Below are 27,646 nucleotides of genomic sequence, written 5' to 3'. Positions count from 1 at the left end.
AGTCAGGTCAATCCCCTCCCACAGAACAATGCATGGGGAGTGCCTATACACAGAATGTACATTCCAATTGGAGCGTAGCCTTTCCTTTTATCTATACTGGGAGCCAGTTACACCAGTCCTCCCCTCCCCCCATGAGCTCTCTGAGGAGAGCAAACTTCCCATATCCTATCAGCTCCTAGTAGTATGTCCATTCTCTGTACAAGCATCCCCTAGATGAAACAGTGTCAGTCTGTATCTGAATGGGCCCGATACGATCTTTATTAAAACACATCCATCCAGATACAGTTCAGGTCGGTAGTGGTTTGTAAGATATACATGAGCCTACACGCGGAGTTCGCACTGCCTGGCCAATACGAAATCCATGTGGTACTATGCTGCTGATATGTGGATACAGGCCTGCGGCCTACCGCCGGCGGCATTTGCATCGAATGCCGTGGTGGTATACACACCGGTCTATAAGCGCAGATCTTCCATCTCATCCATTACTGAGCTGAGTACTGTAATACATACATTGTGTCAGGGCTCCCAGGTGTGACCAGAGGTGTGTGGCTGACGCAGGGAAACGCAGACCTCAGATATGTTATAAACAATATAATTTATTAACACTAACAATACAAACATAAACGCAGTGCAATACTAAAACATAATACAGTGCAACCAAACCAAACCAACCACCCACAGATAACAGTACATACAAGCAAGCGTCGTCAGGCAGGCCGGGTCAATATCAATAGGGCAGGTAGGTACAGGGGGAGCAAGCGGAGATTGGTCGGGGTCACAGGCCAGGTTCAGCAGGTAGCTAGCAGCGTAGTACAGAGGGTCAGGCAGAGGGATGGTCAGGAGCGAGCCGGGATCAGAGCAGGAAAAGTCAGCAGCGGTTCAGAAACAGGATGCAGGACAGAAACAGGATACAGGGCCCAGGACAAACACAACACCAAGGCAGAGTCTGTGGGTCTGGCCATCCCTTAAATACCCCAGCATAATCAGTTCCAGGTGTTAGCTGGCTGCAAAGTTGAGTCTCTGATTGCTGGGAGCATCCGCTGGCCAGCCCTGGTACTGCAGATCAAAAGGCAGGTGAGTCCCACCATAGCTGGCCAGTCCATTCCTGACACATTGTACATGCACATGGCCCAGTTGCAGCCTTCAGAGCTTTAATTAAGCCACACGAGAAACATATGAATAACACAAATGACACATTTAAAGTTCAACCTGTAAATACAAAATTTCCATGACACTAGATAATGTCCTTTTTAGCTTTTACATACATTTCAGGACTTCACATTAATGATGCCAAATCTAAACCTCTGATTTTAACTCTTGTTTTGGCGGTTTGGCTACCACACTTATTTACTTGGTTCTATCTATGATTATAAATGTAATAAGTGATTACAACCTTTTGGCCACATCAGAATCAGGCCTTGTTGCCTCTATCTCAGTTATAGATTATCAATAACCAATAACCACTGTGCTGAATAAAAAGAATAAAATGAATAAAAAGAAAATAGAAATCTAATTTATTTACACAGAAGAAAAGTAGTTACTAATCAAATCAAACAAAAGATATGATATTACAAAAAAATAATTGATGTTACAGTATAACATACAGTATATTATTATCATTATACAGGATTTATATAGCGCCGACAGTTTGCTCAGCGCTGTACATTATGGAGGGAGACAGTACAGTAACAATACAGTTCAATACAACAGGGATTCGAAGGCCCTGATCCTGGGAGCTTACAATCTAGGAGGGAGGGGATAGTGATACAGGAGGAAATAGCTGTGGGGGATTGAGTGGTAGGAAGAGTTGTGGATTCCAGTATTTAGCTGGGGATGGGGTAGGCTTCCCTGAAGAGAGAGGTTTTCAGAGAGCACCTAAAGGTGAGCAGAGTAGGCGAAAGCCTGATAGATTGGGGTAGGGAGTTCCAGAGGATGGGTGAAGCTATTGAGAAATCCTGGAGATGAGCATGGGAGGAGGAGACAAGGGAGCTAGAGAGTAGGAGGTCTTGCGAGGAGCGGAGAGTACGATTTGGGTGATATTTGGAGACAAGGTCGGTGTTGTAATTAGGGGCAGAGTTATGAACAGCTTTATACATCAGTGTTAGTGTTTTGAATTTTATCCGTTGGGCAATTGGAAGCCAGTGGAGGGATTGGCAGAGAGGGATTGGCAGATACAGAACGGTTAGTAAGGTGGATGAGTCTGGCAGCAGCATTCATGATGGACTGGAGGGGGGATAGCCTGCGATGAGGTCGGCCAATGAGGAGGGAGTTACAATAGTTGTGGCCAGGGGCGGACTGACCATTTGGAAACTCGGGCACTGCCCGAGGGCCCAGAATCAGTAGGGGGCCCCATGAGATGCCCCAGGTACCTTTTTCATAGGTTTTTTTGAGTTTGAGCAAGGACACAGGGGTCCCATGATCCCCTATTGCCCGGGGGCCCCATGAGTTGTCAGTCCGCCCCTGGTCGAGGCGTGATATGACAAGGGAGTGAATGAGTTGCTTAGTGGTTTCCGGGGTTAGGAGATGTTGGATCTTCGAGATGTTGCGGAGGTGAAGTCTACATGATTTTGTCAGCGATTGGCTGGAAGGGCAGATGGGAGTGTGGATTACACCTAGTATACTCCTTACTCCATCCGTTGACCTACTATATATCCTTCCCTTTTCAAAGAACTCTCTAACCTCCTTGCCTTCTAGTTCTTTCTTCCTTTTTCATAGTTCAGTAGGATCTGTGCAGTGATTTGCCAAAACTTCTGTACTATTTACTGGTCTTGCCAATACTGATACCAAGTCAAATAAGTGCATTGAGCGAAGGAAGCTGCTGGAATTTATATGGAACTCACACAGGCCAAGACTAACTGCTAACATATTGGTTGGGGTGGGGGGGGGGATTGGTGTTTAAAACCTAAGGAGATATACAGTGGCACAGATAGGCTCCCCTACCTAGCTTAATTCCATGAAACACGTGCATTGCCTCTTTGGACTCACATTATTACTACAGAGTGCCCCCCCCCCCCCCCCCGTTCCCGTATGTACTCTAATCTAGATGATTCCACACCTCTGCAATATTACCTGAAACAATGGAACTTTGTCAAGTATTTGCAATCTAATCTAATGTAATATTTGGTGGCACACCCCTTGGAAAAAAATAAGTGAAATCAATGGCTTCTTGTAACCATCAATGAGTTTCTTCCACCTCTCTACTGGAATTTTGGATCGCTCTTCTTCCTCCAACTGCTCCAGGTCCCTCAGATTGGAAGGGTTCCTTTCCCAACTGCTGGTCTGAGGTCTCTCCACAGGAACTCTATGGGATGGAGATCTGGACTCATTGCTGGCCAGTTCAGTCCTCTCCAGCACTTTGTCTGGAATCATTTCTGGGGGGCTTTTTGACGTGTGCTTTGGGTCATTGTCCTGCTGTAAGACCCCTGACCTCTGACGGAGACCCAACTAAGACTGGGAGGCCAATAAAGGTCATGTGCGTGGAAAGGGCGGGGCCAACTCAATATTGAACCCTACGGACTAAGACTGGGAGGTCAATAAAGGTCATGTGCGTGGAAAGGGCGGGGCCAACTCAATATTGAACCCTACGGACTAAGACTGGGAGGTCAATAAAAGTCATGTGCGTGGAAAGGGAGGGGCCAACTCAATATTGAACCCTATGGACTAAGACTGGGAGGCCAATAAAGGTCATGTGCGTGGAAAGGGCGGGGCCAACTCAATATTGAACCCTACGGACTAAGACTGGGAGGTCAATAAAAGTCATGTGCGTGGAAAGGGAGGGGCCAACTCAATATTGAACCCTATGGACTAAGACTGGGAGGCCAATAAAGGTCATGTGCGTGGAAAGGGCGGGGCCAACTCAATATTGAACCCTACGGACTAAGACTGGGAGGCCATTACAGGTCATGTGTGTGGAAAGGGCGGGGCCAACTCAATATTGAACCCTACGGACTAAGACTGGGAGGCCAATAAAGGTCATGTGCGTGGAAAGGGCAAGGCCAACTCAATATTGAGCCCTACGGACTAAGACTTGGGGGCCAATAAAGGTCATGTGCGTGGAAAGGGTGGGGCCAACTCAATATTGAACCCTACGGACTAAGACTTGGAGGCCATTAAAGGTCATGTGCATGGAAAGGGCGGGGCCAACTCAACATTGAACTTTATGGGCTAAGACTGGGAGGCCATTAAAGGTCATGTGCGTGGAAAGGCTGGCCGCCCAATACTTGGGGCAATATAGTGTATATGGGCTTCTGTCTCCACGGCTAATGGCTAAAAGACTGTAAGTTTCTGAATGTCTCGGCACACTATCAGCATTCTATGGGTCGGCCATCATTGGGTATCATGAATTTTGTGCAGAAATGAGTAGTTTAGTGTAAGCACGCTCCTCTGTGGGATGGAGCAATGAGTGTTCTAATGTAATGGAGACTGTGGCTCCATCTCCAATATCTTCTGTGCTTTGTGTAGGGAATGACCATCCGGCCACTGGTGGAGTTACTGGATGTGAAGAGGAAGAACGATGGGCTCTCCACCATCAGTGAACAGGTGAACATTCGGGTAAGCCATGCTGACATTCCTAACACTTTTCTGTATCATACGCTGAGGACTGTTAAAGCTACATTTGTACGGTTACCCTGGTCCAGCTTGGACCAATCAGAGTAGGGAATAACTGCCATGCCTAAACTTCAGAATTAAAGGGGTTAATAAAGGTCAAAGGTTTTTATTTTTTTACCGTAAGGTAAAAAAAAAAAAAAACATTTTAAGAGCTGCTCCCCCGGCCCCCGCCCCTTTAAACACTCACCTGAGCCCGCTATCAATCCAGCTCTGTGCCGACCTGCAGCAGCTTCTCTCCTCTCTCTCTTCTCACAGGAGACTCGGCAGCAGCGGAAGCCATTGGTTCCTACTACTGTCAGTCACATCCCGGGAGGAGAGAGTGAGGGCGGAGCCAAGCCACGATGTGTGTGTGTCTATGGAGTGTCAAGCAACAGAAGGGGGGGGGGGGCAGGGACGGACTGACCATTTGGAAAATCGGGCACTGCCCGAGGGCCCGGGGTCAGCAGGGGGCCCCATAAGATGCCCATGGTACCTTTTTTTAGAGGCTTTTTTGAGTTTGGGCAAGGACACAGGGGCCCCATGATCCCCTATTGCCCAGGGGCCCCATGAGTTGTCAGTCCGCCCCTAGGGGGGGGGCTTCTGCAAACCCATTGCACAGAGGTCATCCATATATAATGGGGGACACGATTCAAGGACCACCAATGTAATAAAAAAAAAGAAGATATTTCTGTGCTGACCAACACTGTGATCCGAGATTTATTTCTTGCCCACCATCATCAAGGTGTGGGGGACTTTACATTGAACCACGTGCCTCTGCTGCCGTGGCTGGTGGTTGTAGTGTGGTCCCGTTGACTTTATTGGGCAGGTTTGAAAGGCAGTGCCACCTGTCAACCTTGTTATGTCAGGGTTGACATAACCCACCCCTGGGCCTACATGCAAATTAGGAGGTGGGCAGTAAAAACAAGGAAAAGCTGATTCGTTTTGGGGAGTTTCTCATTTCACACCACAATCCACCTGGCAGGAATTTTTTCTCTCTGGCTGGGGGGGAGACGAGCCGATTAAATCATCGTTATCGGAGCGAAATGGAGTTTACGTCATTAAACTGCCGACCCAAAACTTCCCCGGACTCCAGTCACCTCCCTCCCCCCCCGGGATGAACTGAACCCAACAAAGTACTTCAGTTTTAGGTGGAGTCTGCTGTCTGGATACTTCTAATGTCTCTCCAGGAATGGCATCTCCTCGTTGTCCTCCTCTGACCACCTTCATAGTGTGTAATGTTCTCCTCACAGTTCAGTCCTATTCTTCTTCATGGGACTACAGTGATATCGAGTGTTACCCCTCCTAATTATAGAGGTGTACAGACCTGGGAACTCGGCACAGGGATGGTGGGAACCCCTCATAATGGGCAAAGCGGGCGTACAGACCCTGGAACTCGGCACAGGGATGGTGGGAACCCCTCATAATGGGCACAGCGGGTGTACAGACCCGGGAACTCGGCACAGGGATGGTGGGAACCCCTCATAATGGGCACAGCGGGTGTACAGACCCGGGAACCCGGCACAGGGATGGTGGGAACCCCTTATAATGGGCAAAGCGGGCGTACAGACCCGGGAACTCGGCACAGGGATGGTGGGAACCCCTTATAATGGGCACGGCGGGTGTACAGACCCGGGAACTCAGCACAGGGATGGTGGGAACCCCTCATAATGGGCACAGCGGGTGTACAGACCCGGGAACTCGGCACAGGGATGGTGGGAACCCCTCATAATGGGCACAGCGGGTGTACAGACCCGGGAACTCGGCACAGGGATGGTGGGAACCCCTCATAATGGGCACAGCGGGTGTACAGACCCGGGAACACCTTAGAACAAACTGAACAAGAATTTATCTAGCCCTCTGATGTAAGAAGGGACTCAGATGTAAAGGGGGACTCTGATGGAGACCCCAAAGTAAGGAGGGGCTCAGATGGAGACCCCAAGCTAAAGAGGGGCTCAGATGGAGACCCCAAGATAAGGAGGGTCTCAGATGGAGACCCCAAAGCACGGAGGAACTCAGATGGTAACCCCAAAGTAAGGAGGGGCTTAGATGGAGACCCCAAAGTAAGGATGGGCTCAGATGGAGACCCCAAGCTAAGGAGGGGCTCAGATGGAGACCCCAAGCTAAGGAGGGGCTCCAATGGAGACCCCAAGATAAGGAGGGGCTCAGATGGAGACCCCAAAGCAAGGAGGAACTCAGATGGAGACCTCAAAGTAAGGATGGGCTCAGATGGAGAACCCAAAGTAAGAAGGGTTTCAGATGGAGACCCCAAAGTAAGGAGGGGCTTAGATGGAGACCCCAAAGTAAGGAGGGGCTTAGATGGAGACCCCAAAGTAAGGAGGGGCTTAGATGGAGACCCCAAAGTAAGGAGGGGTTCAGATGGAGACCCCAAGATAAGGAGGGGCTCAGATGGAGACCCCAAAGTAAGGAGGGGCTCAGATGGAGACCCAAAGGTAAGGAGGGGCTCAGATAGAGACCCCAAGATAAGGAGGGGCCCAGGTGGAGACCCCAAAGCAAGAAGGAACTCAGATGGAGACCCCAAAGTAAGGAGGGGCTCAGATGGAGACCTCAAAGTAAGGAGGGGCTTAGATGGAGACCCCAAAGTAAGGAGGGGTTCAGATGGAGACCCCAAAGTAAGGAGGGCCCAGATGGAGACCCCAAGATAAGGAGGGGCCCAGATGGAGACCCTGAGATAAGGAGGGGCCCAGATGGAGACCCCGAGATAAGGAGGGGCCCAGATGGAGACCCTGATTTAATGGGGGGTTGTGAAGGTGACTATCATTTTGTACCAATTGTATTGGTTCACTTATAAAGCTGATGATTTGTAAATATTTGCAGAATATACAATGTGGCCCTCAGAAGGAAAGGTTTGGGGCCCCCTAGAACAGAGAACTGTCTGATGGGAGGAGATGATTGGTTCAGCTCACCGAGGATTCCCCTTTGTCTCTGTGTTTCAGCTGCTGGACCATGTGGTGGCCGGGATGGAGGACGTGTGCGGGGGGCGCTGGGGACACTTCTACTGGAAGGACAAGTATTCATCTTCTTCTAGAATGTCTGATCCTAATGCAGGCCATAGACGGGTCGAAAATCGGCTGATTTTCACACCATTAGTGGGTTAATTGGTCGGCCGTTTTTCGGGGTTTTGGCACTTTTTTTTTATCGTTAAAGTTCGAAAATTCGCGACCGATTTTGACAATCAGCTGATTTTCCCAGCAATGATAGTCAAATCGGCCGATCGTTTTACCTATAAAAAATCTACGCATGAGCCGCGACCTGCAAGAAGAAGAAGGAGAAGAAGAAGGAGAAGAAGAAGAAAAAGGAGAAGAATTCCAGTCCGCTATTATATTTGACATGAAAGTCTTGCAGTTGCAACAATGTATCCATTTGTATCCGAATAAAAACATCTGCATCCGAAATGGATACAAATGGATACATTGTTGCAACTGCAAGACTTTCATGTCAAATATAATAGCGGAGCTCTCTGCCGGGACAGAAGTAAAAATGCCGGCCGTAGACGGGATGAAAATCTGCCAACTTTTTTTACGTGGTAACGTCGGCCAATTAAACGACCAAATTTTCATTTTTTTAAAAATAAAATGGCCGGTTTTTGACCCGTCTGTGGCCTCCATAACACTCATCTGTGAGAAGTTGTCCAAGATGAACATTTCATGAATGCCGAGAGTGTGCCAGGTGCACTGTCAGTGTCACTAGAATGGTGGATAGGTGGGAGCCAGGTGCACTGTCAGTGTCACTAGAATGGTAGATAGGTGGGAGCCAGGTGCACTGTCAGTGTCACTAGAATGGTAGATAGGTGGGAGCCAGGTGCACTGCAAGTGTCACTAGAATGGTAGATAGGTGGGAGCCAGGTGCACTGTCAGTGTCACTAGAATGGTAGATAGGTGGGAGCCAGGTGCACTGTCAGTGTCACTAGAATGGTAGATAGGTGGGAGCCAGGTGCACTGTCAGTGTCACTAGAATGGTGGATAGGTGGGAGCCAGGTGCACTGTCAGTGTCACTAGAATGGTAGATAGGTGGGAGCCAGGTGCACTGTCAGTGTCACTAGAATGGTGGATAGGTGGGAGCCAGGTGCACTGTCAGTGTCACTAGAATGGTAGATAGGTGGGAGCCAGGTGCACTGTCAGTGTCACTAGAATGGTGGATAGGTGGGAGCCAGGTGCACTGTCAGTGTCACTAGAATGGTAGATAGGTGGGAGCCAGGTGCACTGTCAGTGTCACTAGAATGGTAGATAGGTGGGAGCCAGGTGCACTGTCAGTGTCACAGAATGGTGGATAGGTGGGAGCCAGGTGCACTGTCAGTGTCACTAGAATGGTAGATAGGTGGGAGCCAGGTGCACTGTCAGTGTCACTAGAATGGTGGATAGGTGGGAGCCAGGTGCACTGTCAGTGTCACAGAATGGTGGATAGGTGGGAGCCAGGTGCACTGTCAGTGTCACAGAATGGTGGATAGGTGGGAGCCAGGTGCACTGTCATTGTCACTAGAATGGTGGATAGGTGGGAGCCAGGTGCACTGTCAGTGTCACTGGAATGGTGAGTAGACTCTGCAGACGTGTCCTTTAAGCCCCTCCTAATGATTAATAATGACACCCAAATAATTGTGCCCCGTTATTAGCTCCGCCCCTTCCTGCCCTCGATATATTGAATACGGCCAGAATCTTCGTATTTCCAATCTATTTTCCTTCCATGTGGGCAGGTTTGAATCTTTCAACAATAAATATCTGGGGAGGATTCTGCTGCGAGACAACCGGCCGAAGTCCAGCATCGTCCTCCTGTACGAGAAGCTGGAGAAGAAGCACGCCATGGAGCTGGCCGAAGCCGGACAGCTGGCCGAACTCTCTGCCATTTCTTCCCAGCGGTGAGTACCGTCCATTGGCCACTTACCTCCAGGGTGACATTGTCTGCTGTCCGCGACCGGAGGTGAGCCGGCCTCACCCGGCACTACTGAAGGATACACGATCGGCATATTCAGGGCTTACCATAAGTATCTGATCGATCGTTCCCATAACAGAGCTTACAGAGGTTGTCACCCCAACATTGCTGATCCCCTATATGTGTTGGAGAGGTCTGAGTATATTACTAGTCCATCCATTCCTGACCGGGCGATCCTGACAGTTTCCCTGGGGTCCTTTAAAAAACTGACCAAGCCAAGTAAGGAAGCCGGTCCATGCTGGCGTGGTCAGTTTGCATCCCTTGGATCACTTTTTTTTTATTCCAATCCTGTATGTAGGTTAATAAAACATTACGGCCACGTTTGCATTGCGTTCGGTACGGCCCGGTACACACAATGCCGAGTCTGTAGGATCGTTCCATAGACAGGCGGAAAGATCTGCAGAATCGGAATTCTTCTCACAGAGTCGGGATTTATTTCTGACATAGTTGGTCTGGCTGAAAAAAGACAGAATTCCATCCAGTTCAACCATAAAACAAGCAGTTCTGATCCGGCACCCACAGTGGATCCAGAGGAAGGTAATTGGTGTTTTGTACTTTTCCAGTAAATGTCACAAGCCGTCGCGGAGCAAAGAGAACCTGTCTGCCCGGCAGCTGGAGGACGTCAGGAAAATCTTATCCAGGAACTTGTACCGGATCAGGAAGACGGTGAGCGAGGCAGGAAGGAGAAACCTACATGAGGGTCACATCTATAAAAAGCATGTCTCTATTCAGGGGGTGTTCAGGGGTCCGGGGGTGTCAGGTGTCGTTCACGGGTCAGGGGGTGTTCAGGGGTCCGGGGGGGGGGTGTCTGGGGTCCGGGGATGTTCAGGGGTTGGTGGTGTTCAGGGGTCTGGGGGTGTTCAGGGGTCTGAGGGAGTTCAGGGGTCCAGGGGTATTAGCGGTGTTCAGGGGTCAGGGGGCATGTCTGGGGTCCAGGGGTGTTTAGGGGTCTGGGGGTGTTCAGGGGTCCGGGGGTGTTCAGGGGTCTGGGGTGTTCAGGGGTCCGAGGCTGTTCAGGGGTCTGGCAGTGTTAGGGGTCCGAGGGTGTTCAGGGGTCCGAGGGTGTTCAGGGGTTCGAGGGTGTTCAGGGGTCTGGGAGTGTTAGGGGTCCGGGGTGTTCAGGGGTCCAAGGGTGTTTAGGGGTCAGGAGGTGTTCAGGGGTCCAAGGCTGTTCAGGGGTTATGGGGTGTTCAGGGGTCCAAGGCTGTTCAGGGGTTATGGTGTGTTCAGGGCTCTGGGTGTGTTCAGGGGTCAAGGGGTGTTCAGGGGTCAAGGGGTGTTCAGGGGTCTGGGGGTGTTCAGGGGTCCGGGTGTGTTCAGGGGTCCGGGGGTGTCAGGGGTTGGTCAGGGCCCGTGTGGAGGGGTATTGGATCTGCCATCAGTTGGAGCCGCTTTTGAGATCTTTCAGGAGCGTCTGACCAGCTTCAAGCGGATTTACATGTTTGCATTTAAGAGGATTATTTGTGTTACTTTGCATGAAATTAAATGCTGCTTGTAACATTTAGGAGGCTTTGTGGACATCCTGAACATTTGTGTTCCCAGCAGTAGTTTGTGTCTCTGCCCCTCCTACAATGGGGAGATTTCCCCGCAGTAGTTTGTGTCTCTGCCCCTCCTACAATGGGGAGATTTCCCCGCAGTAGTTTGTGTCTCTGCCCCTCCTACAATGGGGAGATTTCCTGCAGTAGTTTGTGTCTCTGCCCCTCCCACAATGGGGAGATTTCCTGTAGTAGTTTGTGTCTCTGCCCCTCCCACAATGGGGAGATTTCCTGTAGTAGTTTGTGTCTCTGCCCCTCCCACAATGGGGAGATTTCCCGTAGTAGTTTGTGTCTCTGCCCCTCCTACAATGGGGAGATTTCCCGCAGTAGTTTGTGTCTCTGCCCCTCCCACAATGGGGAGATTTCCTGTAGTAGTTTGTGTCTCTGCCCCTCCCACAATGGGGAGATTTCCTCCAGTAGTTTGTGTCTCTGCCCCTCCCACAATGGGGAGATTTCCCTGCAGTAGTTGGTGTCTCTGCCCCTCCCACAATGGGGAGATTTCCTGCAGTAGTTGGTGTCTCTGCCCCTCCCACAATGGGGAGATTTCCCTGAAGTAGTTTGTGTCTCTGCCCCTCCCACAATGGAGAGATTTCCCGCAGTAGTTTGTGCCTCTGCCCCTCCCACAATGGGGAGATTTCCTGCAGTAGTTTGTGTCTCTGCCCCTCCCACAATGGGGAGATTTCCTGCAGTAGTTTGTGTCTCTGCCCCTCCCACAATGGGGAGATTTCCTGCAGTAGTTTGTGTCTCTGCCCCTCCCACAATGGGGAGATTTCCTGCAGTAGTTTGTGCCTCTGCCCCTCCCACAATGGGGAGATTTTTCTCCAGTAGTAGGGAGGCCACTCCCCTGGATAGGTAGGTACAGGGTGGAGTTTTCACAATAGATTTCTCCTGTGAACAGACCCCGTCATACAGCCGGCACACTCTGACAGCGGACCCCGGGGCCCAGCAAGCTAAGGAGATCCTGATACGGAGACATCAGAGCCTGCGAGTCTCTCTCAGCAAAGAGGAGCCCCCGTACAGGAAGCAGGTACTCCGCCCCCGCTTACTGCACCGCCCCCGCTTACTGCACCACCCCCGCTTACTGCACCACCCCCGCTTACTGCACTGCCCCCATTCAGAAACAGGTACTTAGAGGAGGGTCACTTCCAACCCCCCCCCACATATACACCGATCCCACCCCCGCATGTACACAGATCCCACCCCCACATATACATTGATTCCACCTTGACGTGTACACAGATCCCACCCCCACATATACACTGATCCCACCTCAACGTATACACCGATCCCAACCCCACATATACACTGATCCCACCCCCCCGTATACACTAATCCCACCCCCAGTATACACTAATCCCACCCCCACGTATACACTGATCCCACCCCCACGTATACACTGATCCCACCCCCACGTATACACCGATCCCATCCCCTTATATACACTGATCCCACCCCCCCATATACACTGATCCCACCCCCCGTATACACTGATCCCACCCCCCCATATACACTGATCCCCCCCCCCCATATACACTAATCCCACCCTCGCGTGTACACTGATCCCACCCTCCCATATACACTGATCCCACCCTCCCATATACACTGATCCCACCCCCACGTATACACTGATCCCACCCCCACGTGTACACTGATCCCACCCCCACATGTACACTGATCCCACCCTCCCATATACACTGATCCCACCCTCACGTGTACACTGATCCCACCCCCCCATATACACTGATCCCACCCCCACGTATACACTGATCCCACACTCACGTGTACACTGATCCCACCCCCACATGTACACTGATCCCACCCTCCCATATACACCGATCCCACCCCCCATATACACCAATCCCACCCTCCCATATACACTGATCCCACCCCCCACGTATACACCGATCCCACCCTCATGTGTACACTGATCCCACCCCCCCGTATACACTGATCCCACCCCCCCGTATACACTGATCCCACCCCCACGTATACACTGATCCCACCCCCACGTATACACTGATCCCACCCCCACGTATGCACTGATCCCACCCCCACGTATACACCGATCCCATCCCCACGTATACACCGATCCCACCCCCTCATATACACTGATCCCACCCCCCCATATACACTGATCCCACCCCCCATATACACTGATCCCACCCCCACGTATACACCGATCCCACCCCCCCATATACACCGATCCCACCCCCACATGTACACTGATCCCACCCGCCCATATACACTGATCCCACCCCCACGTATACACCGATCCCACCCCCCATATACATCGATCCCACCCTCACATATACACTGATCCCACCCCCCACGTATACACCGATCCCATCCCCACGTATACACTGATCCCACCCCCCCATATACACTGATCCCACCCTCACGTGTACACTGATCCCACCCCCCCATATACACTGATCCCACCCCTACATGTACACTGATCCCACCCATATACACTGATCCCACCCCCATGTGTACACTGATCCCACCCGCCCATATACACTGATCCCACCCCCACGTGTACACTGATCCCACCCGCCCATATACACTGATCCCACCCTCCCATATACACTGATCCCACCCCCACATGTACACTGATCCCACCCGCCCATATACACACCGATCCCACCCCCCATATACACTGATCCCACCCCCCATATACACTGATCCCACCCCCACGTGTACACTGATCCCACCCGCCCATATACACTGATCCCACCCTCCCATATACACTGATCCCACCCCCACGTGTACACTGATCCCACCCCCATGTATACACCGATCCCACCCCCCGTATACACTGATCCCACCCCCCCATATACACTGATCCCACCCCCGCATATACACTGATCCCACCCCCCATATACACTGATCCCACCCCCACATGTACAATGATCCCACCCGCCCATATACACTGATCCCACCCCACGTGTACACTGATCCCACCCGCCCATATACACTGATCCCACCCCCACGTGTACACTGATCCCACACCCACGTGTACACTGATCCCACCCGCCCATATACACTGATCCCACCCCCATGTATACACCGATCCCACCCCCTGTATACACTGATCCCACCCCCCCATATACACTGATCCCACCCCCACGTGTACACTGATCCCACCCGCCCATATACACTGATCCCACCCTCCCATATACACTGATCCCACCCCCATGTATACACCGATCCCACCCCCCGTATACACTGATCCCACCCCCCCATATACACTGATCCCACCCCCGCATATACACTGATCCCACCCCCCGTATACACTGATCCCACCCCCCCCCATATACACTGATCCCACCCTCACGTATACACTGATCCCACCCCCCCATATACACTGATCCCACCCCCCCCATATACACTGATCCCACCCCTGATATTACTTTTGACGCTTCAGCTTTATTGCTCATCAACAAACAGAAATATAAATAACAAAATCAAATGAACAATTTTTAAAAAATGGGGTTTATCGCGTTTTATCTTTTCTCCACTGGATGGTGACACAACACCACATTCTACAAATGTTCCTTTTTTTTTTTTTTTTTTTTACCTGTTGGAGGAGCAGATTCTACAGACTACAGCTTCCGCCAGTGCTGTTGCACCAAGGACCTTTCACATCTCATATCGCCGTACATATAATCCAGGCACTTCAGAGGCATTGTGGTTAGACGTCAATTAACCCGCTGAACTTTAGGAGGAAACTGGATCACCCAGAGGAAAACAAAAACGGGGGGACAACAACACCCAAACTCCATGCAGACAATATTAAATATATTAGAAAAAAAATGGTTTATTACATTATTTTATTTATTCTCCACTAGATGGAGACATAACACCATAGTTCCACTGACATTCCTTTTTTTTTCTTTTACCTATTTAATTCAACAAAGCCGCATTCTGCAGAGTACAGCTTCCGCCAGTGCTGGTGCACTGAGGCCCGTATACAGGTGATACTCAAAAAATGAGAATCTGGTGCAAAAGTTGATTTATTTCAGTGCAGCAACTTAAAAGGTGAAACTAATATATGAGACTCATTCCATGCAAAGCAAGATAGTTCCAGCCGTGATTTGTCATCATTGTGATGATTATGGCTTACAGCTCATGGAAACCCCAAATCCACAATCTCAGAAAATGAGAATATTGTGAAAAGGTGGAATAATCTCGGCTCAAAGTGTCCCACTCTAATCAGCTCATTCAGCCATAACACCTGCAAAGGGTTCCTGAGCCTTTAAATGGTCTCTCAGTCTGGTTCAGTAGGAATCACAATCATGGGAAAGACTGCTGACCTGACACCATCACTGACACCCTCCATAAGGAGGGAAAGCCTCAAAAGGGAATTGCAGAAGAAGTTGGATGTTCCCAAAGTGCTGCATCAAAGCACATTAATAGAAAGTTATGTGGAAGGGAAAAGTGTGGAAGAAAAAGGTGCACAAGCAGCAGGGATGACCGCAGCCTGGAGAGGATTGTCAGGAAAAGGCCATTCAAAAGTGTTGGGGACTTTCACAAGGAGTGGACTGAGGCTGGAGTCAGTGCATCAAGAGCCACCACACACAGACGGATCCTGGACATGGGCTTCAAATGTCGTATTCCTCTTGTCAAGCCGTTCCTGAACAACAAACAACGTCAGAAGCGTCTTACCTGGGCTAAAGAAAAACAGACCTGGTCTGCTGCTCAGTGGTCCAAAGTCCTCTTTTCTGATGAGAGCAACTTTTGAATCTCATTTGGAAACCAAGAACCCCGAGTATGGAGGAAGAATGGAGAGGCCCAAGGACCCCGAGTATGGAGGAAGAATGGAGAGGCCCAAGGACCCCAAGTATGGAGGAAGAATGGGGAGGCACAAGGACCCCGAGTATGGAGGAGGAATGGAGAGGCCCAAGGACCCCGAGTATGGAGGAAGAATGGAGAGGCCCAAGGACCCCGAGTATGGAGGAAGAATGGAGAGGCCCAAGGACCCCAAGTATGGAGGAAGAATGGAGAGGCCCAAGGACCCAGAGTATGGAGGAAGAATGGAGAGGCCCAAGGACCCCGAGTATGGAGGAAGAATGGAGAGGCCCAAGGACCCCGAGTATGGAGGAAGAATGGAGAGGCCCAAGAACCCCGAGTATGAAGGAAGAATGGAGAGGCCCAAGGACCCGGTGTATGGAGGAAGAATGGAGAGGCCCAAGGACCCCGAGTATGGAGGAAGACCCCGAGTATGGAGGAAGAATGGAGAGGCCCAAGGACCCCGAGTATGGAGGAAGAATGGAGAGGATAGCTTCCATGCCACGCCGCATTGAGGCAGTAATTGCTGCAAAAGGGGCCCCAACCAAGTACTGAGTACATATGCAGCTTCTACTTCTCAGAGGTGCGATATTGTTCTGTGTACAATCCGTGTTTTATTGATTGCATGGAATATTCTCATTTTCTGAGATTGTGGATTTGGGGTTTTCATGAGCTGTAAGCCATAATCATCACAATGATGACAAATCACGGCTGGAACTATCTTGCTTTGCATGGAATGAGTCTCATATATTAGTGTCACCTTTTAAGTTGCTGCACTGAAATGAATGAATGAATGAATGAATGAATGAATGCACCAGATTCTCATTGTTCCAGTTACACCTGTACTTCTCATGCCACCATTGGTGTCATCCAGGCACAGACACTGCAGGAGCACTTTGGTTAGAAGCAGGGGCGGACTGACAACTCATGGGGCCCCCAGGCAATAGGGGATTATGGGGCCCCTGTGTCCTCACCCACACTCAAACCACATGCAAAAAAAACCTATGAAAGGTACCAGGGGCATCTCATGGGGCCCCTTACTGACCCCTGGCCCTCGGGCAGTGCCTGAGTTTCTGAATGGTCGGTCCGCCCCTGGTTAGAAGTCGACTGACTATGTTTAGTGGTTGTAAACTCAGCGAAGTGACTGTTCTCAGGTGACACATAGAGATGAAACAAATCCTCCTACAAAAGTTGTACCTCTTTATCTGTAGACTTTGGTGTTCTACAGCACGGGTGTCAAACTGGCGGCCCTCCAGCTGTTGCCAAACTACAAGTCCCATGAGGCATTGCAAGATTGACAGTTACAAGCGTGACTCCCAAAGGTAGAGGCATGATGGGACTTGTAGTTTCACAATACCTGGAGGGTGTGGAATGTATACAGCTTGTCTGAGCTTTCGGTAAGCAGAGGGTGGGGATTTGAATTTCCACATTGCAGAGCTGAGTGAGGAGAGCTCTGGGAGCTGATAGGAGGGAAGGGACACCACCCCCTGGAGACACAGCTCACAGGAACAGACCTGGGGCTGTCCATCCGACCCGGACTGGGACAAAAAAAATAGGCCTGGGCATTTTGGACTGAGCAGCCCCAAGCCCGGGGACACTTTTTTTGGAGCCTGGTGGCAGAATGCCAGAGCCCGGTTGCAAGAGCGACCTTTGTGACCCTGGTAGTTCTGACATTAGTGTCACTAGGATTTTATTTTTAATTAATGTTTTACAATTTTACATTTTATTTTTTTTTTACATTTTTTTTTTGTAGGAAAGAAAGAAGGAAGGAGGGGAAAGAAGGAAGGAGGGAGGGGAAAGAAGGAAGGAGGGAGGGGAAAGAAGGAAGGAGGGAGGGGAAAGAAGGAAGGAAGGAGGGGAAAGGAAGGAAGGAGGGGAAAGAAGGAAGGAAGGAGGGGAAAGAAGGAAGGAAGGAGGGGAAAGAAGGAAGGAGGGAGGGGAAAGAAGGAAGGAGGGGAAAGAAGGAAGGAGGGGAAAGAAGGAAGGAAGGAGGGGAAAGAAGGAAGGAAGGAAGGAAGGAAGGAAGGAAGGAGGGGAAAGAAGGAAGGAAGGAGGGGAAAGAAGGAAGGAAGGAAGGAGGGGAAAGAAGGAAGGAAGGAAGGAAGGAGGGGAAAGAAGGAAGGAAGGAAGGAGGGGAAAGAAGGAAGGAAGGAAGGAAGGAAGGAGGGGAAAGAAGGAAGGAAGGAGGGGAAAGAAGGAAGGAGGGAGGGGAAAGAAGGAAGGAGGGAGGGGAAAGAAGGAAGGAGGGGAAAGAATTAAGAAAGGAAGGAGGGGAAAGAAGGAAGGAAGGAGGGGAAAGAATTAAGAAAGGAAGGAGGGGAAAGAAGGAAGGAGGGGAAAGAAGGAAGAAAGGAAGGAGGGGAAAGAAGGAAGGAGGGAGGGGAAAGAAGGAAGGAAGGAGGGGAAAGAAGGAAGGAAAGAGGAGAAAGAAGGAAGGAATGAAAGAAGGGAGGAGGGGAAAGAAGGACGGGGGAAAGAAGGAAGGAAGGAGTGGGAGCAGCCCCAAGCCCAGGGACCCTTTTTTTTTGGAGCCCAGTGGCAGAACGCCAGGGCCTGGTTGCAAGAGCGACCTTTGTGACCCTGGTAGTTCTGCCATTAGTGTCAGTAGGTTATTTGTATTACATTTTTTACAATTTTACATTTTATTATTTTTTTACATTTTTTTTTTTGTAGGAGAGAAAGAAAAGAAAAAAGAAGGAAGGAGGGGAAGGAAGGAGGGGAAGGAAGGGAGGAAGGAGGTGAAGGAAGGGAGGAGGGGGGAAGGAATGAAGGAAGGAAGGAAGGAGGGGAAGGAAAGATAATACATAATACAGGAGACGGTCAGAGACTGCAGAAGTTGTACAGGAGACGGTCAGAGACTAGGAGTACGAGTATTGCAGGGTACGTGCGTCCACACACAGCGCTCGGAGTGGATATATACCGGGTCATGTGATATCTTCTCTCCTATCGCTATGTATTTTGCAGGAAAATCTTAACCTACCCGCTCCTTAGCGCCCCCTATAGGAGGAAGAGACAGAAAAGCTGTACGATTGGATGTTGACAGCAGATGGCTGCCTGTGACCGCACTGTAGACACGGGCCATGTGGGTGCAATCAGCCGGGACGCTCCAGCAATCGCAGTCCCTCAGTCCATGTCTTCCCCATTCTTGTCCATTTGCTTTTCTCTCTCTGCGATCGGGGCCGGGAAGTGAATGTTTGCGTCTGATGGCCGAATGCTTTCCTGTGATTTAAAATGCAAAGTACTGAATTTGGCCAGCAGATGGCACCAATTCCTACGACACTGACTGGAGCGACGCCACCAAATTTAAAATACTCGACCAGCACGGGAGACAACCGAACGACATTCGTTTTTTGTCCCATTTATACACAACGAATGTACATGCAAGTTCACTGGGCAAATTGCTATGCAAATGTTTTTTTACTTGACCCCCCAGGCCCCCCCCTTCCCCGGTGTGCTTGTAAAAATGTTGGTTCAACCGAGAAGAAATCGTTCAGATTTTTTTTCAAAACCGGGTTTGTTTTTGTCATTTCAGAGCGTCGACTCGGCTTTGCTGAGCGGTGGCCCCCCGAAAACGACTAAACTATTCCGTTCCTTAACTGGTGAGTCCAGAGATCTGCAGAGGGCTGTGAGAATTAGATGGTGTGTCACCTGGACCTGGACCTCGGAGGGTGCTGGGGTGGGCTTTGCCCCACCCCAGATTTTAGTTGTACCACACCCCACCCCAGGTCTCTTGGGAGTGCATCCACTGATCCATGAGACACTCTGATGGGGACAATTGATGGAAGCGGGACTCCTGCTGAGATCAGAGGTGGATGACAGGCGGCTGAGTTGTCCTTCAGTCACTCCTTAGGTATCTACACCATATTGCCCCAAGTATTGGGCCACCGGCCTTTCCACCCACATGAGCTTTAATGGCCCCCCCAGTCTTGGTCCGTAGGGCTCAATATTGGGTTGGCCCCGCCCTTTCCACACACGTGACCAGTCAAGTTCCTCCACCCCAAACTGGCTCCTCCATGTCTTTATGGACCTTGCTTTGTGTACTGGTGCGAAGTCATGTTGGAACAGGAAGGGGCCATCCCAAAACTCCTCCCACAAAGTTGGGGGCATGAAATTGTCCAAAAATGTCGCCTTAAGAGTTCCCTTCACTGGAACTAGGGGGCCAAGCCCAACTCCTGAGGGACACCCCCACACCATAATCCCCCCTCCACCAAACTTTACACTTGGCACAATGCAGTCAGGCAAGTACCGTTCTCCTGGCAGCCACCAAACCCAGACACGTCCATTTGATTGCCAGAAAGAGAAGTGTGATTGGTCACTCCAGAGAACACGCCTCCCCTGCTCTAGAGTCAAGTGGCGGCGTGCTTTACACCACGGCATCCGACGCTTTGCATTGCACTTGGTGATGGAAGGCTTGGATGCAGCTGCTCGGCCATGGAAACCCATTCCATGAAGCTCTCTACGCACTGTTGTTGGGTTCAACTGAAGGCCACACCAAGTTTGGAGGTCTTTAGCTATTGACTCTGCAGACAGTTGGTGACTTCTGCGCACTGTGCGCTTCAGCATGCGCTGACCCCGCCCTGTCATGTGACGTGGCCTACCACTTGGTGGCTGAGTGGCTGTTGTTCCCAGTGGCTTCCACTTTGTTACAATCCCACTAACAGTTGAGCGTGGAATATTTAGTAGCCAGGAAATGTCACGGATGGACTTATTGCCCAGGTGGCCACCTATCACGGGACCACGCTTGGAGTCACTGAGCTCCTGAGAGCGACCCATTCTTTCACCAATGTTTGTAGAAGCCGTCTGCATGCCTAGGGGCTTGATTGTATACACCTGTGTCCTTGGAGGGGATTGGAACACCTGAATCACATGATATGGAGGGGATTGGAACACCTGAATCACATGATTTCTAGGGCGGGGACAATACTTTTGGCAATATAGTGTGTTTTGGTCTCATACCATTGATGAATCTACATCTCCGTACCTCTAGCTGTCAGTCCTGTAGAGATGACATTTCATTCGCTCCCTCGGAGTACAATGTATTGTCTCTGATGACGTCCCCGGTATCAGACATAGTCTCTGATGACATCCCCGGTATCAGACATAGTCTCTGACATCACCAGTATCAGACATTGTCTCTGATGACGTCTCTGGTATCAGACATTGTCTCTGATGATGTCCCCGGTATCAGACATTGTCTCTGACATCACCAGTATCAGACATTGTCTCTGATGACATCACCAGTATCAGAGATTGTCTCTGATGATGTCCCCGGTATCAGACATAGTCTCTGATGACATCCCCGGTATCGGACATAGTCTCTGATGATGTCCCCGGTATCAGACATAGTCTCTGACATCACCAGTATCAGACATTGTCTCTGATGACGTCTCTGGTATCAGACATTGTCTCTGATGATGTCCCCGGTATCAGACATTGTCTCTGACATCACCAGTATCAGACATTGTCTCTGATGACATCACCAGTATCAGAGATTGTCTCTGATGATGTCCCCGGTATCAGACATAGTCTCTGATGACGTCCCCGGTATCAGACATAGTCTCTGATGACGTCCCCGGTATCAGACATAGTCTCTGATGACATCATTGGTATCGGACATTGTCTCTGATGACATCCCCAATATCGGACATTGTCTCTGATGACATCATCGGTATCAGACATTGTCTCTGATGACGTCCCTGGTATCGGACATTGTCTCTGATGACATCCCCAATATCGGACATTGTCTCTGATGACATCATCAGTATCGGACATTGTCTCTGATGACATCATCGGTATCGGACATTGTCTCTGATGACATTCCCGGTATCGGACATTGTCTCTGATGACATCATCGGTATCGGACATTGTCTCTGATGACATCATCGGTATGGGACATTGTCTCTGATGACATCATCGGTATGGGACATTGTCTCTGATGATATCACCGGTATTGGACATTGTCTCTGATGACGTCACCGGTATTGGACATTGTCTCTGATGACGTCCCCGGTATCGGACATTGTCTCTGATGACACTGCCGGTATCGGACATTGTCTCTGATGACATCATCGGTATCGGACATTGTCTCTGATGACATCATCGGTATCGGACATTGTCTCTGATGACATCATCGGTATCGGACATTGTCTCTGATGACGTCCCCGGTATCGGACATTGTCTCTGATGACGTCCCCGGTATCGGACATTGTCTCTGATGATATCACCAGTATCGGACATTGTCTCTGATGACACCGCCAGTATCGGACATTGTCTCTGATGACGTCCCCGGTATCGGACATTGTCTCTGATGACACCGCCAGTATCGGACATTGTCTCTGATGACGTCCCCGGTATCGGACATTGTCTCTGATGATATCACCAGTATCGGACATTGTCTCTGATGACATCATCGGTATCGGACATTGTCTCTGATGACATCATCGGTATCGGACATTGTCTCTGATGACATCACCGATGTCGGACATTGTCTCTGATGACGTCCCTGGTATCAGACGTTGTCTCTGATGACATCACCGATATCTGACATTGTGCCTTCTGATTGGCAGTGGGCGCTCCGGACACTCCGGTGAAATACTCCAGAAGGAACCTAGACGATGGCGGTGTGACTCTGCCGCGTGAGACGTCGGAGGAGATGATCGAGGAGGAGGAGGAGGATTGAAGCTCCTCACAGATCAGCCGCAGAAATCCGCAATATCCTGAAGCTTAACCGCCGAGTCCCAGAATTGTAGAGAGCCGAGCAAATGCCAAACTCCGAACGGAGGATAATCACAGCACAAGGTGTGCCACATGGAGGAATATCCCCCACAGGGGCCCCGGGCACCATACAGGACCCTCCACCCATCCCCCAACCTAAAGAGAGAGCAATCACAGCCTGTACAATAAAGAGGACCTGTCCCATACACACCCATCCTGTACAATAAAGAGGACCTGTCCCATACACACCCAGCCTGTACAATAAAGAGGACCTGTCCTATACACACTCAGCCTGTACAATAAAGAGGACCTGTCCCATACACACCCAGCCTGTCCAATAAAGAGGACCTGTCCCATACACACCCATCCTGTACAATAAAGAGGACCTGTCCTATACACACCCATCCTGTACAATAAAGAGGACCTGTCCTATATACACCCATCCTGTACAATAAAGAGGACCTGTCCCATACACACACGCTTCCTGTACAATAAAGAGGACCTGTCCTATACACACCCATCCTGTACAATAAAGAGGACCTGTCCCATACACACCCATCCTGTACAATAAAGAGGACCTGTCCCATATACATCCATCCTGTACAATAAAGAGGACCTGTCCTATACACATCCAGCCTGACAATAAAGAGGACCTGTCCTATACACACCCAGCCTGTACAATAAAGATGACCTGTCCCATACACACCCATCCTGTACAATAAAGAGGACCTGTCCCATATACATCCATCCTGTACAATAAAGAGGACCTGTCCTATAAACATCCAGCCTGACAATAAAGAGGACCTGTCCTATACACACCCAGCCTGTACAATAAAGAGGACCTGTCCCATACACACCCATCCTGTACAATAAAGAGGACCTGTCCCATACACACCCAGCCTGTACAATAAAGAGGACCTGTCCCATACACACCCATCCTGTACAATAAAGAGGACCTGTCCCATACACACCCATCCTGTACAATAAAGAGGACCTGTCCCATACACACACGCTTCCTGTACAATAAAGAGGACCTGTCCTATACACACCCATCCTGTACAATAAAGAGGACCTGTCCCATCCACACCTAGCCTGTACAATAAAGAGGACCTGTCCCATCCACACCCATCCTGTACAATAAAGAGGACCTGTCCTATACACACCCAGCCTGTACAATAAAGAGGACCTGTCCCATATACATCCAGCCTGTACAATAAAGAGGACCTGTCCCATACACACCCATCCTGTACAATAAAGAGGACCTGTCCCATATACATCCAGCCTGTACAATAAAGAGGACCTGTCCCATACACACCCATCCTGTACAATAAAGAGGACCTGTCCCATACACACCCAGCCTGTACAATAAAGAGGACCTGTCCTATACACACCCAGTCTGACAATAAAGAGGATCTGTCCTATACACATCCATCCTGTACAATAAAGAGGACCTGTCCCATACACACCCATCCTGTACAACAAAGAGGACCTGTCCCATACACACCCAGCCTGTACAATAAAGAGGACCTGTCCCATACACACCCATCCTGTACAACAAAGAGGACCTGTCCCATACACACCCAGCCTGTACAATAAAGAGGACCTGTCCTATTCACATCCAGTCTGACAATAAAGAGGACCTGTCCCATACACACCCAGCCTATACAATAAAGAGGACCTGTCCTATACACACCCATCTTGTCCAACAAAGAGGACCTGTCCTATATACACCCAGCCTGTCCAATTAAGAGGACCTGTCCCATACACACCCAGCCTGTACAATAAAGAGGACCTGTCCCATACACACCCATCCTGTACAACAAAGAGGACCTGTCCCATACACACCCATCCTGTACAATAAAGAGGACCTGTCCTATACACACCCATCCTGTGCAACAAAGAGGACCTGTCCTATACAAATCCATCCTGTACAATAAAGAGGACTTGTCCCATACACACCCATCCTGTACAACAAAGAGGACCTGTCCCATACACACCCATCCTGTACAACAAAGAGGACCTGTCCCATACACACCCATCCTGTACAATAAAGAGAACCTGTTCCATACATACTCAGCTTGTACTATAAAGAGGACCTGTCCTATACACACCCAGCCTGTTCAATAAAGAGGACCTGTCCTATACACACCCAGCCTGTACTGCAGCTAGCTGGTCACCCCTTTCAAAAACATTGGCAGTAATCAGCATTCACACTGCCATCCCGAACAATCCCCATATTGTGTATAATATGTGTATTTTCTATGGTCGCCAGATCCATCTAGTGGTCATAATGTGTTATTTTCCTGAAATACCTCAATCAGGATAATAAGACATTATGAGAAGTACTTGCAATGCCTGTGTGAATGCTGAAGCAGAGATAGCATGGACTGACCATTCTTTCACAACATTTTTCCAACGTGGCACAGCAGGCATGAGGCCGGAATGCCTTTTGAGGGGCAGAAGAGTAGAGATTGTGTGCAGCGTACCTGAACTGGGAGCAAGGAGATTTCAGTTTACTGACCTCTAACCCCATCAGAAATCAGAGTCACACTGTGTATGGTTCACTCTGTAAAAGATACTTACCATTGATTTGATCTTTTGTTGCTGAAGTTTAATCTGTCTATATTTCACCTTTCCTTCGTTCCCCTCCCCCCTCATTAACATGCTAATGACATTTTTAATTAAATCCTACTGTTTGCATTGCATATTATAGTCTCTCTGCTTCTCTTGGCAAAACAGGCAGATCATAGCAGGTGGGAGGGGCTGGTACATAGCCTCCTGATGACATCACAGCACCCTGTCTTGGTATTCTCTCAAGACCCCTCAGTCCTGATGCAAGAAGTGGGCTGGCTCCTGGGAGGAGTTATGTAAATTTCCCAATACCTTGTTAGGTGGTGCTCCCAGGTAGGCTTCATTTGCATATAGACCGCCTTAGGTTACGCCCACGTGTGATGCTGAGCTTCCATCATTAAAAGAACTGAATTCCAACAAAAGAAAGGGGCGGGGCCAGGGACAGGCGGGCTGGGGATGGTGACAACAGTAAACCACAAGTGTGTAATCTGTGCTTAAAACTGCCACTTGTTGTCTTCATCAGAAACCCATGTGACAGGGTGACAACACGGGAGCACAGTTGGCAAACAGGTATAGAATGTTGTCACCCTTTAACAGGAAGTGCTTGAACGAGGAACCTCCATGGCAGGATCGGAAGGGGTTATTTTATTTAAAAAACTGGAGATTTTAACAATATACATCTAAAAGCGCCCAGACCTCAGGTGTGCCCCGTGCTATCCATAGCCGGCTGTGTACTGCATAGCCAGAGCTGGGACTAGGAAGGGGCAAGCCATGGGCACCTTCACACTGGAAAGGGGAACCCCCCAGAGAGCCGCACTCCCATCACTGCCTGCATGTTCTGGAACAGTGACTGATAATCAGCAGGTTGCAGCTTCACACCGCGCACACCGCGCACACCGCGCACACCGCACACACCACGCACACCGCGCGCACCACGCACACCGCGCACACCGCGCACACCGCACACACCACACACACCGCGCACACCACGCACACCGCGCACACCGCACACACCGCACACACCGCGCACACCACACACACCGCGCACACCACACACACCGCGCACACCGCGCACACCACGCACACCACGCGCACACAGCGCACACCGCACACACCGCGCACACCGCGCACACCACACACACCGCGCACACCACGCACACCGCGCACACCACGCACACCGCGCACACCGCGCACACCACGCACACCGCGCACACCGCACACACCACACACACCGCGCACACCGCACACACCACGCACACCGCGCACACCACGCACACCACACACACCGCGCGCACCGCACACACCACACACACCGCGCACACCACGCACACCGCGCACACCGCGCACACCGCGCACACCGCACACCGCACACACCACACACACCGCGCACACCGCGCATACCGCGCACACCACACACACCACGCACACACCGCACACCGCGCACACCACACACACCGCGCACACCACGCACACCGCGCACACCACACACACCACGCACACACCACACACACCGCACACACCGCACACACCACGCACATGTCACACCCCGCACACACTGCGCACACCGCACACACACCACGCACACCGCGCACATGTCACACCTCGCACACACAGCGCACACCGCACACACCGCGCACACACTGCGCACACCGCACACACTGCGCACACCGCACACTCTGCGCACACCGCGCACACCACACACACCGCACACACCACACACACCGCGCACACCGCACACACCACGCACATGTCACACCCCGCACACACTGCGCACACCGCACACCGCACACACACCACGCACACCGCACACACCGCGCACATGTCACACCTCGCACACACTGCGCACACCGCGCACACACTGCGCACACCGCACACACTGCGCACACCGCACACACCGCGCACACCGCACACACCACACACATCGTGCACACCGCGCACACTGCGCACACCGCACACACCGCGCACACCGCACACACCACACACCGCGCACATCGCGCACACCACACACCGCACACCGCGTACACCACACACCGCAAACACTACGCACACCGCACACCGCGCACACACCACACACCGCACACACCGCACACACCGCGCACACTGCACACATCACGCACCGCACACACTGCACACATCACGCACACCGCGCATGCACAACCACCTCTCAGATGTTAGAAGATGACTGGCCACACATGCGCAGTGTACACTGCTGTGCCTTGAAAAAGTCTTCCTCCCCTGTGAAATGCCCCCCATGTTGTCATGTTACAATGTATTCCCCCCTCCCCCCTGAAATGCCCCCCATGTTGTCATGTTACAATGTATCCCCCCCCCCCCCCCCTGAAATGTCCTCCATGTTGTCATGTTACAATGTATTCCCCCCCCCCCTGAAATGTCCCCCATGTTGTCATGTTACAATGTATTCCCCCCTCCCCCCTGAAATGTCCTCCATGTTGTCATGTTACAATGTATTCCCCCCTCCCCCCTGAAATGTCCCCCATGTTGTCATG

At 50.7% G+C, this 27,646-nt stretch overlaps 1 protein-coding gene across 1 annotated transcript in view; it reads left to right on the top strand.

Annotated features, from left to right (window-relative positions):
* The window catches only part of LOC149428751 (sodium/hydrogen exchanger 2-like), a 90,447-nt gene extending 67,643 nt beyond the window's left edge, over window positions 1–22,804 (top strand). The window contains exons 6-12 of the mRNA XM_089667049.1: window positions 4,462–4,551; window positions 7,542–7,615; window positions 9,296–9,457; window positions 10,095–10,197; window positions 11,965–12,093; window positions 19,387–19,453; window positions 22,421–22,804. Coding sequence (XP_089523175.1) covers window positions 4,462–4,551; window positions 7,542–7,615; window positions 9,296–9,457; window positions 10,095–10,197; window positions 11,965–12,093; window positions 19,387–19,453; window positions 22,421–22,533 — 738 coding nt within the window. The 3' untranslated portion in view covers window positions 22,534–22,804. The remainder of the gene's footprint in view (window positions 1–4,461; window positions 4,552–7,541; window positions 7,616–9,295; window positions 9,458–10,094; window positions 10,198–11,964; window positions 12,094–19,386; window positions 19,454–22,420) is intronic.
* The last annotated feature ends 4,842 nt before the right edge of the window (window positions 22,805–27,646 follow it).

The sequence above is a fragment of the Staurois parvus genome, unplaced genomic scaffold (assembly GCF_062004578.1).
Source record: "Staurois parvus isolate SC_StPar_1 unplaced genomic scaffold, SC_StPar_1.0 ptg002987l, whole genome shotgun sequence".
Taxonomy (NCBI): Eukaryota; Metazoa; Chordata; class Amphibia; order Anura; family Ranidae; genus Staurois; species Staurois parvus.
The sequence above is the reverse complement of the archived record's forward strand: the minus strand, read 5'-3'. Positions and strand labels throughout refer to the sequence as shown.